The 16,751-nt window shown below is 37.4% G+C and overlaps 2 protein-coding genes and 1 pseudogene across 2 annotated transcripts; 1 reads left to right on the top strand and 2 right to left on the bottom strand.

Moving 5' to 3' along the window:
- Positions 1–1,019: 1,019 nt before the first annotated feature.
- Positions 1,020–2,957, bottom strand: LOC114738859 (pollen receptor-like kinase 3). The gene is made up of 2 exons (XM_028926926.1): positions 1,712–2,957; positions 1,020–1,585 (listed from the first exon to the last, which is right to left on the bottom strand). The coding sequence occupies exons 1-2, from the start codon at positions 2,955–2,957 to the stop codon at positions 1,020–1,022; spliced, it is 1,812 nt and encodes a 603-aa protein (XP_028782759.1).
- Positions 2,958–3,901: 944 nt separating this feature from the next.
- LOC114738872 (photosystem I chlorophyll a/b-binding protein 6, chloroplastic-like) lies at positions 3,902–5,688 on the bottom strand. Its single transcript, XM_028926936.1, has 5 exons — positions 5,642–5,688; positions 5,387–5,548; positions 5,243–5,280; positions 4,650–5,164; positions 3,902–4,195 (listed from the first exon to the last, which is right to left on the bottom strand). The coding sequence occupies exons 1-5, from the start codon at positions 5,686–5,688 to the stop codon at positions 4,178–4,180; spliced, it is 780 nt and encodes a 259-aa protein (XP_028782769.1). The 3' UTR covers positions 3,902–4,177.
- Positions 5,689–9,441: 3,753 nt separating this feature from the next.
- Positions 9,442–14,216, top strand: LOC114738860 (probable polygalacturonase; annotated as a pseudogene).
- The last annotated feature ends 2,535 nt before the right edge of the window (positions 14,217–16,751 follow it).

The following is a 16,751-nucleotide window of genomic DNA, read 5'->3' as shown; positions in this document are numbered from 1 at the left end:
ATAGTTGTACATGTTAAAAATTTAATCAAATAATAGTTCTAATTAATTTACATAATTAATAAAGATATTTTTGAGAAAATAATATTTATTTATTATAAATAACTAATTTAACAGTTTTTTTAATATATTTAAATTACTTAACTAACTTTTATATTAAACACGAGAGGGAGGTAGTAGTTATATGTGTGGACAAAAACTGTCTGTATCGACTTGTGGTGATATTCATAGTATTGAATTAATTTTTACCTCTATTTTTGGCTTTTTTATCCTTAAGTTCGCCCACATTTTTCGATACCTAAAAAGGAAAAATAAATAAATCTGTTATCAGCAGTTAACTTATTTCTTAAAATTATTAAGTATAAGAAGATATTTAGTTTTGATCCAGTTTTCCTGTCTTTATTCAAAACTTTTGGAAGTTGAATATATATTAATTGAGAACAACTCGAATCACACCTAACATGTATAAGAAAATAAACTTTACAAAAAGGGTGGCGAACAGATGCAATCCATCAGGTCAAAAAAAAAAAAAACAGATGCAATCCAAGGATTTGATGCAGAAACTGCGAAATCCTTGATTAATGAGAGGGAGACAAGGATTAAAGATGGGAGTTTTGAGGAAACAATTTCCCAATACAAGAAAAATGCTTCCCCCCACTTGTCTTCTACAAATTAGATTCGAAACATTGATTTTTCCCATAGGTACCACATTTCGCCTCTCTTCAATATATCCTCTGCTGCATCCATCTCTTTTACGTGAGTTCTCATGCATCAATGGCGTCCATATAACCTCCAGAAAGGCCAAGATATTCGTGCCTGTGAAGCCATGTTCCATCTTTCTCGCTCCCTCTCTACCTCTTTCTCTTTCTCTGCTGTTCTGTGCCTGCGTTAAATTGGTGGCTATGCCCTCCTCAAAAAAAAATCAATCATGAATGGCTGAACGTTTGATCATATATACAACCTCGCATGCCCCGCAAGCAAACCCAACTTGAAGAACTAAGCTATATTGACATGTGGACTTTTTAGACTTGTACTTCCTCTATCCTCCTAATGGCTTCATTTAAGTTAATTCGTTGCTCAGGGTTACTTTCGGTGCAAGCGGCTCCGACTTGGAGAATTTTCAGCATTTGATCTAAGGAGTTAGGGGTGTTTGCCATTTCAGGATCAATCACTTCTGCTTCTCTTCTCTCAGAAATTGCAGCGAGCACCCATTGCACGACGTCGGTGCCGCCCTTCCCGTTGCTATGATACTGAGAAGGGAATTTTCCGGTGAGGATCTCCAGGATGATGATTCCGAGGCAGTAGACGTCGACTTTCTGGGAAATTAGCTGGTGCTGAACGTAGTCTGGGGATTTGAAGGCGAATAATGCGTTGAAAGAATTGGGGTTGAGAAGCGGATGCAAGGCGTAATCAGAGAGGAGTGGCTCGTAATCTTGTGTGAGGAGGACATTGCTGGATTTCAAGTTGCCGTGGGGAAGATCGTAGGAAGAGAAGTGGGAATGAAGGAAGCGAAGACCTTGTGCAATTCCCTTGATTATCTTCAAACGCACGGGCCAGGTCAGATCAGCATGAGATGTTCCCCGATCACCTGAAACATAATGATCAAAGATTCTCGATCAAATGGGGTTACTATATATATATATATATATATATATATATATAATTGTTGAAATCCTGGTATGATCTGTTTGGTGCGTTTGAGTTGAGCTAGTACCATGCAAAACATATAACAAGCTGCCTCTGGGCATGTACTCTGAGATGATGAGCTTCTCTTCTTTGCGAAAGTGGTATGCCAAAATGGTCAAGATGTTTGCATGTTTAATTCTCCCAAAGCCTCTCATCTCGGCGTCGAAAAAATCTCTACCTATCTGATTTATCGCTCTCACCCTCTTCACCACCACACTTAACCCGTTCGACATGGCCGCTTTATATGCCGATCCCAATGATCCGTTTCCAAGAACCTCCGCGGCCGCCTTCATCAAGTCCGGCAACCCAAACACGCCCTTCTCCTCATTCACCACCACCAGATCCGCATTCCCGCTCTTGGGCACGCCCCTCTTGGAACCCGTCCCCCTCCCGCTCGAATCCGATTCTCTGCTTTCGGTTGAGCTCCCCACGTGCACTTGCACCACCTCGTCCACGCTATCTCTGCTCAGCACGCTGAAGTCGCCGTCTAGACGGCGCCTTGACCTAACCACTAAGAACAGCGCGACTGCGATGATCAAGCAGACGATGAAGAGGATGATCAACATGACGTGGCCGGAAGAATTTTTACTCTCGCCCTGCTGGTCGCACGCCTTGTCTAGAGGTTTCCCGCATAGCCCCTCGTTTCCCTTGAAGGAATTAGCCTCGAATTTCGCTAAGCTCTCTGGGATTGGACCTTCAAGGTTGTTGTTGGACATGTCCAGCGATTTGATGCTTTGCGACAGAGGTGGGATGGCTCCGGAAAATTCATTGTTCTCGAGGTGAATCTCTAGGAGCATGTCTAGCTGGGATATGGAATTGGGGATGGGCCCCGAGAATTTATTCTCAGAAAGCCAGATTTTCTTCAGTGAGTTCAAATAGGAGAAGAAATCCGAGGGAATCTCCCCTGAAAATTGGTTGGTGGATAAGTATAAAGCCTTGAGAGCACCGATTTTGTTGAACTCTGGTATAGGACCCGAGAAGGAATTGTTGACTAAGCTGACGGTTCGAAGGCCTTTAATCTCCAGCATAGCGTCAATGTCGATCTTGCCGGAAAGACCCATGTCGGAAAGGTGGAGACCGATGATGGTGTTGTTGTCGCACATGATGCCGGCCCACCGGCAGGGGGAGGAATTAGGGACCCAGGAAGACAGAGAAGCAGAATTGGTGAAAGATTGCTTGAGCTTGAGGAGGGCGTCGGTGTCGGAAGAAGAAGAGAAAGAAGGAAGAGTGAGGAGGAGGAAGAGGAAGAAAAGGGAGAGTCGAACAGCGGCCATTTCAGAGGTATAGAGGTTGGTTGTGGGCATTGAAATGTACCGCTGCTCGAAGAGATTCTACTTCTGTGAGGGTTTTGGTTGACTTGCGTTTTTTGTTTTGTTGGAATGGAAGGGGAAGCCAAAGAAAGTTGCGTCATTTTGGTGTGCTGTGTCTGGCCATGGACACCACATTGATCCTGAAGCTCCCAAAATTTGCATCGCCTTCTAAAAATAGCCTATTCCTCTCTAAGGCCATCCTTCCTCTGCTTCCGACATTCCTGGACTTGCAGAAATTTTGTAGATATGTTGTGCCATTAGCAAATGAGGAGTCTTCGCGGAGTAGCATCATGCACATTGCACAATCACCAAGAAAACAGAACGGCTCTTCCACCCTTAACGCTAATTTCGATTTGACGTGAAGGTCTGCCCGCGAAAATTAGAGTAAAATCACCCTTGATATTTATTTAACACATCCGAAAATTTGAAGCGCCAACTAAAAGAAAAAAATTTAAAAATATTAAATTATTTTTCACTAAACTCCTACATTCTCTCCTAGCATATCCTTTAATTATCTCATTGTGTAGGTTCTGGCAAAAAAAAAAAATTTATCTCATTATGTAGGAAAATAATAATCAAGATTTATTTGAATTAATTTAAACAAATTGAATTTAAAGTCATAAAAAATGTAATTAAATAAATTATATTACATTAATAACCAACATTAATTCATTTATTTTTCCCCATCATTTTTAATTAACAAAACTCTTTTTTGAACTTCTATGATAATTAGGGGACGTAAAACTATACTCTAATATGACCAGAAGTGATTGGATTAACTTTTTAAAAATAATTTTATAAAACTTGATATAAATATGTAAGAGAATTTTTGTTTGTGAAAATACTTTTTAAATTTCCAAACATTTGTAAATATATCTGTCGCGATTTGAAATGGGAAGCAGCGCACATATTTTCAAATGTCAGCAAATTTTATATCCATGTAATTCTTTTTCTCATAATACAATTATGAGTGGAACATGAAACTCTGTTGATCGCAGTGTAAAGGTAAAGAATAAATAACAATTACATTCCAACTCTGAAATGTTCAAAGCCTGTCGGTGCAAATATAATGTTGTGGTTAGAATAATACAGTGTTGTCGCATACAAGGAGTTTTCAAGGAGCAAAGCATTATGCAATAGCATGCGATCGCCGAGGAAACAGATCGCCTCTTCAATCCTTGACGCTAACTTGACGTGAAAGCCTGCACGTGGAAAATTATGTTCACATCCATTCACTCACATCATTCAAGCTTTAAGCATTCAATTAAAAAAACAAATAATCATTTATGAACTCCTCTTATCTTATTTACAAGTCATTTTTAACCTATCACACCAAAACCAATAAAAATCTTGAATCCCACCAACTCTGTCTTATTAAAATTTAATAACTTTCAAATTTTGCTTTTATTTAATGTACATTGTGCTTCATGAGTATAAAATCAACACATGATAAATGACGGGTCATAATGTAACTTAAAAATAGGATGAAAAAAACTGTCATCCTACCTTATAATCAAGACGAGAGAGTATACTACAAATGAATCTATTCGTGTATCTATATACTATTTTCTTGACATATACAGGCCGAGAGACAAGACAGTGCATAGTGCGGTAATCAAATGAATTAGAATGAAAGGAGCAATAAGAACGCATTACCGAGAAAATGTTGGCATGGCCAGGGTCCGCAACATGTGCCATCAAGTTTTCAATAGGGCCTTCGCCTGTATAAATAGCTTGGAACAAGAACCCTACAAAAGCCAGCATGGCCAGTCGACCGTTCTTGATCTCCTTGGTCCTCAGCACCATCACTGGCTCCGGCGATCCTCGTCCCCACATCATCGGGTCGAACCATAATCCCCCCGGGTACCCCACGTCCGGCTTCGGATTCTTCTTGTGCGGTACCTTGGGCTCAATGTCAACACTCCCTGGGTTAATCATATCGGCCCATCTCCTGCCCTCCACCCAGCCCATCAAGCCCAATTGCACCACAAGCAACGTCGTAGGGTCAGCAAAATATTCTCGAGCACCAGCATCGTACCAGGAGAAGTTCTCAATGTATCCCATCTTTTCTAATACTTCTGGGATCAGAATTCCCGATACCCCCAGCATTGCCCATCTCGCATGCATCAATTCTGCTTGAGCGAACCATTTTAGTAACTCTGGATCCGACCCTGAGAGATTTGAAGCTTGTTAATGGCAGAAACTAATCCCTGTAAATTTCGCCTAATCCAGCATAATGAAACACATACCTAATCCAAGAGGGTCGAAACCGAAATCTCCAGGAAGACTGTGATTGGCATGAAAATAAGAAACTTTGATATCTCAAGAACATGTCCTAGGAATTAGGAAAACTCTGAAACTAAACGTTGTATCTCATCAGCAAGTTAGATTACCTGCCATCGAGCCACTCGGGAGGTGAACTACCGGGAAACCACAATGGCCTATCCGGAGGAAGTGGCTCACAAACGCTTGATACTCCTTTCGTGGCACCGGGGATAAATTTTCTGGGAAGGCTTGTTGCTTTTCTTCCCAGGAAGATCTTCTGGTGTATTTCTCTGTACCAAAACTAGATACGTTACAACAGAATGAGAGCGCAGAGGATGGTTTAAATGGTAGGCCCATCAAAATTTTAGGGATTGAATAAAGACCTGTTAGGAAAAGTTGACAGTGCCGTGGGGGATGTGGCTAAGGCCATGGATCATCAACCTGAAATGTGCAGAGTTTAGTAAGAACAAGCTAAGGTTCTACTTTCAGTTGGCGATGGTTTATCTGCTAACTGGGTGATGGATATTTCTTGGAACAAAGGGGAGCAAGCACAAGCCAATGGCATGTGAAGTTCGCACGTGCTTAGGATACGTGAGTATGGGTCTTTTTGTCACGACCCAGATGAGGCCCAAAAAGAAATTGCTTCTCTTTCTTTGATCTCGTTGTAAGCCCAAATATAGTTATTCCAAAAAATTGGAGGCCAGCTTGAAATTGATTTCCTCTGGGTGTTCGGCCCAAAAGATGATTGCTATCAGTTAGTATCTGACGAGGATTAGTATTGAACGATGTTTCAGAGAAATCGAATCGGTAAATAACTAATAATTTTGTCACTCAGAAAAAAAAAACTAATAATTTTGTGGCTGAATTGAGGAGTTGAGACTTTTTTGGTCAATACAATGATTAGTAGGGTGATGATATTTTAATTTTGTGTTTTGTTGGCTGATAGTGGACATATATAATTTTTAAGGAAGAGATTTGGACAATGATATTATTATTAAGACGTTAGGTAAGTATGTTAACGTTTGAGTTTGAGAGGAATTGAGCTCAATTTTGTACTTGTTCTGATAAGAACTCGCCACCAGCTCACCCACTCCATTATATATTGCTTCATGTCACCGCAATACACACGGCCTTTTTCATAAGCAGTTCAGCTATATTGTTATAAATCCTCTGAATATATATATTTATATATATTGCATAAGAATTCGAAGCGGAAAGGCATTTTTGGTGACAATTATAATATTCATTTGTTTATATTCTCAAACATAACTTTGACCTTCGCTTTCGACATCCGCAATAAAATATAGGGTATTAAATTTCTAAGGAAGACAGGACGAGTTGGCGAACAAATCATTGAGGGGAAGCTTCATTAATTAGTTCGTCCATTGACCGGTAGTTTTGGTGAAGCAAGAGCCAATGGATAGTATTTGTTAACAAAACAATATTAATGATAGTAACTGGAAATTTAAAAGTGGACGACGACTTAAACATGAAGATTTGAGAAATAAGAATACTTTTACAGGAGATAACACGTGTAAGAAAATACTAAAAACTTAGTCATGGAGACTTCTCAACCAGAGATTCTAATGATTTGCTCGACAAGGCAGGGACTCATATATGAGTAACCTCGTTGGCTTTCTTTGTTCGAAACAGAAAAGAGAACAATGAGCAGACGCAGAATTAATCCATACATATGATCACTTACTAATTAATGTCCTCTTTCATGCCTCGCGGAAATGGCTTCTGGACCTGAGCTCATATTATCTGCTTTCCGGGACCATCCAGAATCATTTTGACCATCTTCTTTTTTTTTTTGGGGGGGGGTTTGTTTTTATATTCTACTGATGTGACTCAGACACAAGTTGTGAGTTTACGCCAGCAATGAGGACTTATGAAAATAAACTGACCTTAATTATTATATCTGGTACTTAATATAAGATCTTTTGATTTTTATTTTGATCATAAAATAAAAACTCTAATCCACTTTGCGTCTCCATATGTAATTCTTCTAACCAATACACTTGATTAATAAAGATATTTTAGGAAAGACGACACATATTTATTATAAATAACTAACTTAACTTATTTTCTCAATATACTCTAATTAGTCAACTAACTCTATATTTAGAATGGGAGTTAGTAGTAGATAAGGAAACTGTTTGGGAGTTCACCAAAAACAAGGGACTACTTGGGATTTTAAAGTATTTATGCATGTGCTTTTTATTTGTATGCATATTTAATACACATAATAATTTGATACAGCTGATTGTGTATGGTTTATGTGTCACAAGATACATGACCAGGTAGAGGGACAGGGACTTAAGGAGCCGGTGCATTCTAAACTTACAATGACACAGCAGATCAGATGCGCCACAAGAGAGAGAGAAATAGTTGGGTAATTGTGATTGATGGAAGGAGCCACTGGTTTCGAAAAATACCACCTCCCCTCGTTGATGTTGATATGAAAATTAGCTGAGAGATCATTTGATCATAAATATAAATATAAGATTTTAATACTTATAAACTGATCTGCTCTATGATATAATGCTATACAGGAGTATTTTAAAAAAATTATCTCACGTTTATTACAATTAAATATTTGAATTGATTTTCTTGAATTACTCAAATTAATAAACTAGTTTTTATATTAAATATTAGAAGGAGTAATATTCTGGGAATACAAAATATCTTGAGATTCATTTAAATCAATCAATCCGTCGTTATCTCTCTATAATCTCAATCAATAAGATAATGTATATATGATTTGAATTAAACGCCAGAAAAACTCTACCATATATTTACAGTATTGAATGAAGAGGTTAAATACTGATTTAATCTACATATATAATTATAATTTCAACATGTTTAAATTAAATATATTTGTATCGGATTCGGATAATATAAATTAATTGTTCATTTATACTATATTTAATTAGGAAAATAATTTTATTAAATATTTTGGCTCATCAAGGCGGATCTGAAATCCAACAGTATATTTCATCCTCAACAAATAAGATGGGTATGCAGAGCAGGTGAAATTGTTAATATCGATGCAGATGAATCGTAAATTTGATGTGTTTTGCCTTAAGGTGGCAAATAGGGGCAGTTGTAAGTGACAGGTCGCATATCTTTCTATAGTAGCAACGTAACATCCACTTGAAAAAAAATCATTTACCTTCTTTTTTTTTGCAACAGTGAGAACTGAGAATATTATTCAACGATACAGATTTGTTTTTTTTTTTGCACAATCCCGAACTCATAAATATAACAACTTGTTATCAATTTTATTTTTCAGGTAAAAAAAAAAATTGTGTTTTTTTTTGTCTCGTGCTCATAAATGGTGTTGTTTTAGATTATATGTATATTTTTGGAAACTAATGATTAATGGGAAAACCATCTAGGCCACAATTATGCCAATTTTTATAATACCTGCACCCAGTAGGGAAAAAAGTAAAGTAGTGAACTAGTGATACTCAAATAATGAATTGTCCTATTAATTTGCACCCTCACATACGTTTCTCATCAATGAAAGGACTAACCCCCCGGGGGAGGTGAGGGAGATAAATCCCTTTTTTTTTTTTTTTCCTAGCCGGAGATAAATCTTATGCTACAGGCGTACCTTAGCATATGTTTTTTTACATGCCATTCACTAATGCGGCGACATTTATTTCTTACAATCTTGACCTGAACACCAGAACATCTTCGAGGTCAACAGAAAAGGGAGAAGGAAAAACTAAAACATAGCCATGGGAACAAAACGGTAATAATTGTCGAAAGTGTTGGGAGGGGGGGTTGGGCGTGTGAGACTGTCAGATTATAAATTCCCAGGCCTCCTTTCGCGTTTGAGATCCGTGGTTTTGCAATTAAACAAGTGTCCATCTTCAGCAACCTCATATCGTAAGACACAGCTTGCCTTCAATTTACTCCACCGCATATTTTCAAAACGGATCTCCTGCACCGCTGAGACTGCTCAGTACTAACAAGGGCGTTTGAATCACTCGCGAAATCTTCCACCTTTACCACTATTTCACACCATCTTCGGTCAAAATTTTCCTGGGATGCTCGCTCCTCTTTGAAAACGCTATACCCAAGAAAGGAATCGATGTTCACTGTGCAGCAGGCAAAGGCTTTTTCCGGATACCTACCCCGTTAGCTGTTAAAACCAAGTTGATTCCTACCCGTTTTCGTACTTGAATGATGGTGGAGACCTTATCACTTGGGCGGTTCCACCACCAGAGGCTCGATTTTAAGCGCTGGATCCCGGCATTCTTGACCTCGCACAAGACCCTTTTCACTTTTCTTTGGATCGTTGCATTTGCATCTGTTTTTTCTGTGGCAGAGGAACATAGTCGATGGCTTCTTTATATTCGGTCGGGTCCCAGTTAGGCCAATGCCGAAGCTTCGACCCATAGCCTTCAACTTGACGGATTTGGAGCGGTGGGTGATGGGGTTACTGTAAACACTGAGGCTTTTGAGAGAGCTGTTTCTGCTATCTCTAAGTTCGGGAAGCGAGGGGGAGGGCAGCTAAATGTGCCACCAGGTCGTTGGCTAACGGCACCATTCAATCTTACCAGTCATATGACTCTATTCCTGGCTGAAGATGCTGTCATACTTGGTATTCAGGTGGGTTAATCTGCGATATTACTGTTTCGATAAGATTCTTCGCTGCTAATTAAAGTTCTGCATTTCGTTCGAATCGTGAGGTTTTAAATTTAGTAATCACGCAACTATAACAATTCTTTTCTTGTAAGTTAACGATCAAGGATAAGTTGTATAAATAAGAAGAAAAGTAAAGGAAATTTCAAGAACTAGTTGTTGGAGAAACTATAAATTTTCAGAATTTAGACAATATTTTTAGTCGTTTCGTATGCTATGATCTTCTGTAATTGGAAATTTCATATCTGTGTTTTTGTTATTTTTGACCAGGAACTTAGATCATTTTCTTCTTTAATTACAAGGTCAGATTCCTTCTTATATATAAATATCAAACTGAGCTAAAAACTTCTTCATAGCATTGGAAAGTGATACAAGATTTAAGCTCATGGTGATTATTGATTAGGTGTGTGATAAGCTTAAAATTGTTTTGATATGTGATTTGATTGTTGATAGAGCCCGATACATTTAACATGATGAAGTATTCTTTCAAATTGTCTATGCGATAACTTTCTTGTATTTGCTTGTTTGTGGAACAAATTTTCACGGTGAAATCTGTGTTGATTGTCTTTGGAGGGTTGTAAATCTTGATTGCAAATCAAAGCATTGCCGTGTTTAGTAACTCGGCTTTGGCTAATGTGTGAAATGGAGACAGGGCACTCCAACAGTAAAAACTAATGAAATGTCTGGAGACAATGCAATGGATCCTGTTAGAATTTGTTTAAGCATGATGCCACATAATTGGTTTGGAGTATAGTTAGATATTAAATTGTTTCATATCTACCATGTAAATATTGCTTGAGTCAAATATATCATGGTCAGAGTTTAAGATCCAATGCACTACATTGTTTTAAGAAGGAACAGGAAAAATATGGGGAATAACAAGAAAGAAATTAGAAATGCAAGTATCATTATCAAAGATTTTGACTCACTTCTAGTGTAGACTGCTGGAACCAATCTGGCTGTCTTGACTGGAGTTGTTTGGCACAATCTTTTATCGCGACCTCAATATTGATGATTTTGGTTCGAAAAATTTCTTGTAGGAATAAACTTTAGCCTAGTAACAGAGGGATGATCAAGCTTGTGGCATTGGCAAAAATTAAAAAGTTCATTTAAAAGCAATGCAACTATGCAATCACATATACGGCTTTAAGGCAACATGAGTACCATATCAAACAAGATGCTAGAAATTAGGAAGAAATTGGCTTAAAGTCTTACTCAAATGACTCAAATTCAGTTATACCCTATTCTTATTAAATTGTATCATCTATCTCTTTGATTGTAGGGCCAATGTTTCTAATCCAATCTTCCCTTAGATGAGGCTACCTCTTATAATCCTCATCACCAATCTGTCTTTGTTCCCTCATAACGGAAGCTATCATCATTAAATTGGAATTATTTTTTTGTGTGATGACTGATAGGATGAAAAGCACTGGCCGCTGATGCCTCCACTGCCTTCATATGGGTATGGAAGGGAGCATCCTGGACCTCGATATGGCAGTTTGATTCATGGTCAAAATCTTAAAGATGTTGTGATAACAGGTGAGGCTATTTTTTCTTCTATTGACAAAATCATTGCCTTCTCTTAATGGCAAAGGTATTTGCTTGGTATACAATATCACTGTAAGCACATTAGAGTCTGTATCTACTGGTAGTGGCCGAATCTTACTGTCATATTTGGCAGCACCATTGGTTCTGAACCTATGAGCTAAAGGAGACCAATGATATTCAATTTTGTGCATCTCAAAAATTTTCCTTCATGTTTGAGATCTCTTGTATAGTTCATAAGTGTGAGTTTGTAGCTCCTTGGGTCCACATTCTTTATCATTCCTTTGTATGTTAAATCATTGAGTGATTGTGCTCGGCTGTGCTTCAACACTGATTGAGAATTCAGTTGCTCTAGTATTTAATTTATCACTACAAAGCTTTATTTAATTCAGTCAGCTTGCCTCCCAAGCCACTCTTGAGGATTCAAAAAGTGAGGAAGGCCTATGACAGTGTAAGACTGTACATTCACATCAACCTTGCTTCTCTGATTGGTTGATTGAGTAATATCACCCTAAACTTGGCTATTTTTCAATGGACTCAAATGTGTCTATCAGCAAAGTTTGCTTTGGATATTATTAACTCATTGTTCAATATACTTCTATATGAGATTGTACAGTGCACTACTAATAGGTAGGCAAGCAGGCTGAAAGCAAAATTTATCCCTTTATATCATTTCTTTTAATATTTAGCTTCTAAGTTTCTGTAATTCTATGCTATGGCTTATGCTGGTGGACAGGGCATAATGGTACAATAAATGGACAGGGCCAAACATGGTGGAAAAATATCGCCAGAAGCTTCTCAACCACACAAGAGGGCCACTTGTTCAGATCATGTGGTCGAGTGACATAGTGATAACTAATATAACTTTGCGTGACTCTCCTTTTTGGACCCTTCATCCATATGACTGCAATGTGACAATAAAGAATGTTACAATTTTGGCTCCTGTATTTGAAGCTCCAAACACTGATGGCATAGACCCTGGTAAGTCCTTTACTATACTAGGCCCAAACTTAATTTCTTATGTTTTTATGCGTGATTTGCTAACTAGTGTGCCCTTCAAGTTTTAGTGGTTACCTAATAAACTAACTTAAAGATGCTTCATGATAAGGAAGCCAGAAAACCGTGGGATTTGGTGCGTTATATGTTTGAGAACTCAACCTTATGCACAATCGGACTTTGTGGACCAAGTAGGCTAGTTCTGTTGATGAATTTGCAAATCCCAGCTTAGTTTTCTGTGGGAGTACGTTTAATAAGGCAGAATGAGATTAAGTGTTCTCTATCTGTATGGTAGAGGAGTATGTATGTAGAATGTATGTGTGTAATTGTGTCTTGTCTGAGACTGATTAATTTTGATCCTATAATCTGATTTTAGTTTCAAGTCAGTATTGATAATCTGTGTGAACTTGTAGTTTCCGTTTGTGCACCAACAAGATGGACCTACAATGATACCCTGACATTTAAATTCTGTTAATGCTTAGTTAGCTTGGTTTTCAATTATCATTACATGACACGAGCTATCTGGATACAATCTGAGAAATGGTCTGTTAGTTTGCTTTTTACTGAAATGTTAATTGGTGTCAGATTTTCACGTGAGAATTTAACAAACCCCACTTTCTATGATACAAACAGATTCTGTTGAGGATATGCTGATAGAGGACTGTTACATTAGTGTCGGAGACGATGCAATAGCTATAAAAAGTGGCTGGGATCAGTATGGAATTGCCTATGGAAGACCTTCCACCAATATAATCATCCGTAATCTTGTTGTTCGCTCTATGGTCAGGTAAACCATGACTCACTTGTAATTTATGCTTGCATTTTATCATCTTACCATATTGTTTCAAGGATAAAACTTGCACATCTACAAACCTGTATAAATCAAGCTTCCTTTGCCTAAAAGGATACATTGATCTTCCCAAGTGCCTCTTATCATGCCTGCTCCCAGCTGTGTGCGGCAGTTTCTCTGTTCTTGCTTGGGAAATGGGAATTGGAATTTAAGTAAATTACGTACTTGTGGCCTTAATGTAAATACTGTTAGAAATCTCAGAAAATTAGGTTCCATATCTTTAACTAATCGATGCATTGAATGAAATGATAGATTAATTGAGATCTACCTTGAATGAAATGCAACTGCTGGAATCTCAATAGGCAGTGAGATGTCTGGGGGTGTATCCATGTGACCGTGGAGAACGTTCTTGTGTGGCAATCCAGACGTGCTGTGAGGATTAAGACAGCCGCTGGAAGAGGTGGTTATGTTCGCGAAATAACCTACCGGAATCTAACATTTGACAATGTCCGTGTGGGCATTGTTATCAAGACAGACTACAATGAACACCCAGACGCAGGGTATGACCCACAGGCACTTCCAGTGCTAAAAGACATAAGCTTCACCACTATCCATGGCCAGGGAGTTCGTGTGCCAGTTCGGATTCACGGCAGTGAAAAACCGGTAAGGAATGTAACATTTCGGGATTTTTCAGTTGGGACTACCTACAAGAAGAAGCGCATCTTCCAGTGCGCTTTTGTTCAGGGTCGTGTAATAGGAACCATATTTCCTGCTCCCTGTGAGAATCTTGACCGTTACAATGAGCAAGGAGAGTTGGTAAAGCGTTCTGCCTCCCAGAATGTAACAGATATAGACTACGATATCTGAGGTAACGTCTGGTTCGCAAATTCCCGTATTTTGTTTCCGTCAATGGGGCTTCAATGTATGTTATTATTTTTCTGGGAATCGGAGCAGTTTAAGTCGTCTCTTCCGCTCTCGCAATTTCATTTTCTTGCTCCATTTTATAAGATGCTTTCCAATGCGATGGAGTTGTATATAAGGAAAATTTTTCTTCTGCTCATATGAACATTTACGAGATAACATATGAATAGACGCCATTTCCCTGAGAGAGTTCATTAAGTTTCTTGATGTTGTTCTTTGTTGTCATTTTTTATGCTCAAGAAATAAGTTTCCTGGCCATGAGCTGATAATTCCCGTCAGTACGACATTTTTATATTGTTGTATTCTTATTCTTCTACACTCGTAAATATGTAGTATAAATATTATACCAAGTGCTATTATAGTATTATTCGTAAATCACAGTTTCTCAAATTCCATATTCCATATAATATGGGGAAAACTGGGGAAAAGGACCTGATCCAAATCCGCTTATTATCTTCCGTGATTCCGAACTTTTTCTTCCTTATCCTGTAATCTCTGCCCTTTAGCTAAATAAATATTTGAGACTTGGACTAATCAGTCCCAAATCTCAAGGCGTGCTCTGTAACTGGTAACCCGTATTGGACATTACCCTTTTTTTGGTACAATATTGGACATTGTTAAAAGAATGGATATTTAAATTTTACTGATTGCACACCCCCCCCCATCATTAAAAGAATGGATACTTAAAAAGAAGATATTCCGCATTTTTCACGGATAATTAAATTTACTATTTTTTAAACTACATGAATTTAGATGGGTTAAAATTGAATTTTGCCTTGGAAATTTATGTGCAAGGGCTGAGTATTGAGAAGTTTTTGTTGAATCAATATTACCTCAAAAGTGTTAAAAAAAAAACACTTCATTGACATCACACCTTTATTTAAACAATTTCAGTGTAATATTAATCAAACAAAATTTTTTCAAAAACCTATAATTCCTACACAAAAAAATTGCAACCTTTAACACATTTTAGTTTTAGAGTGGTGGAGTATATTCTTGACAAAGCCAATTGGGACAGCAGGCAGCAAACCTGAGGTGTGACCGGGTCACCTTCTCTGTGTTGTCGTTTGAATTGTCAACAGTAGACCAAACCTAACTAAGCCTAAATTCGCATGTGACTAATTGGGCTCGGCTTGGTCACCAATGCCTCATCCATTTAAAAATCATGATCTCTAGTACGATTTTTTTAGGTCTGGGTTGGCACTGACGTGACGATAATTTCATAAAAGACCAAAAGAAGGCGCCACCGGTGAAACAAATTAACCTTTTATCTATTACGTCAACTTCAATTAACAGTTACCGGCAAAATGACTGAGCAATCTAGCATACATCCTAAGGAACTGGCTCTCATTATTAAAAGAAATATATAAACGCTTAGTCAACCAAATCATAATATGAGGTGGAAGGTCTTAAAAAAAAACGACCAAATGTTGGATTGCTTATTGAAGCCAGAGACGTGATTTGTTTCCCTCATCCAGAGTCAACAAGAGCGACTGTGCACGTTTTTTTATATCCTTATAATGTAGTACATGATAAATATCCCACGACTATTATGTATATTCTTATTTTCCATTTTTTTACATCCCACTGTGGTAGCGTAAAAGAAACCATCTGCTTTCCTGGTAAGAAAATAATCGATTCTCTGTATAATATTCATTACATACACTTTCTGTTAGTATTTTTTAACCCTAATTATTCCCTTCAATTTTTATAATAATGACGTCATTTTCCATCTCTTAATCTCTTTTCTCCGTTTTTCTTAAAGTTTTATTCCATCCCACCCAAGGTCCTTAATTAGCGAATTCATGACTAATACTAGAGGTGAGCAGAACCAAACTAAAATTGAATGAAAACCAAAACCAAATTCATTTCAGTTTTTCTCTTCAGTTTTGGATTCGATTTTTGTTTTACTAGATATTCGGTGTTGAGTTTTTGGTTTGATTATCAGAAAATAATTTTCGTTTAAAACTCAATAACCAAAATTAAAGGCAGAATGTTAGCTTTTGTGTTTCTGTCCAAGTTTAGGCTCAACAATAAGACTTTTATAAACAAAACACAAAACTTCAGGGAAAAGAAGGAAAGATGTCAATTTCTATTCAAATGTAAGATAATAATTTTGTATTGGGATACTTGATAAAAAAAATTGTATTGGATAAAGTACTTAAATACCCAAAATATTCATGAAGAAGCATTCACACCTGAAAGTTTTTTTCTTTTACTCTTATATGTTCTCAAAGTCAACAGTCAAACTTATGGAAATAACGGTTCATAACAAAAATGCTAGAAAAAACACTTCAAAAATATACAAGAGCCAAAAAAAATTTTCAGTTTCCATCGTATATACTTCTTTAAACAACTTATCCCTTACGTATTTAGTGAGCTTCCGAAAAACCAAACCACAATAATTCAGTTTACTCGGTTGAGTTATTTTCTTTATTTTGGTTACGATTTAGTGTTTAAAATATATTCAATACTCAATTTGATTTTTTTTTCCCGAGTACTCATTCATAATTTTGCTTATGCTAGATCAAATCTTTAATATCCTTTGAAATTTACCTGAAAAATATTTTTTTTCCACAAGCAGC

The sequence above is a fragment of the Neltuma alba genome, unplaced genomic scaffold (assembly GCF_004799145.2).
Source record: "Neltuma alba isolate B1F8T4 unplaced genomic scaffold, ASM479914v2 tig00013699_pilon, whole genome shotgun sequence".
NCBI lineage: Eukaryota > Viridiplantae > Streptophyta > Magnoliopsida > Fabales > Fabaceae > Neltuma > Neltuma alba.
Note: the sequence above shows the minus strand (reverse complement) of the source record. Positions and strands in the feature narration are given on the sequence as shown.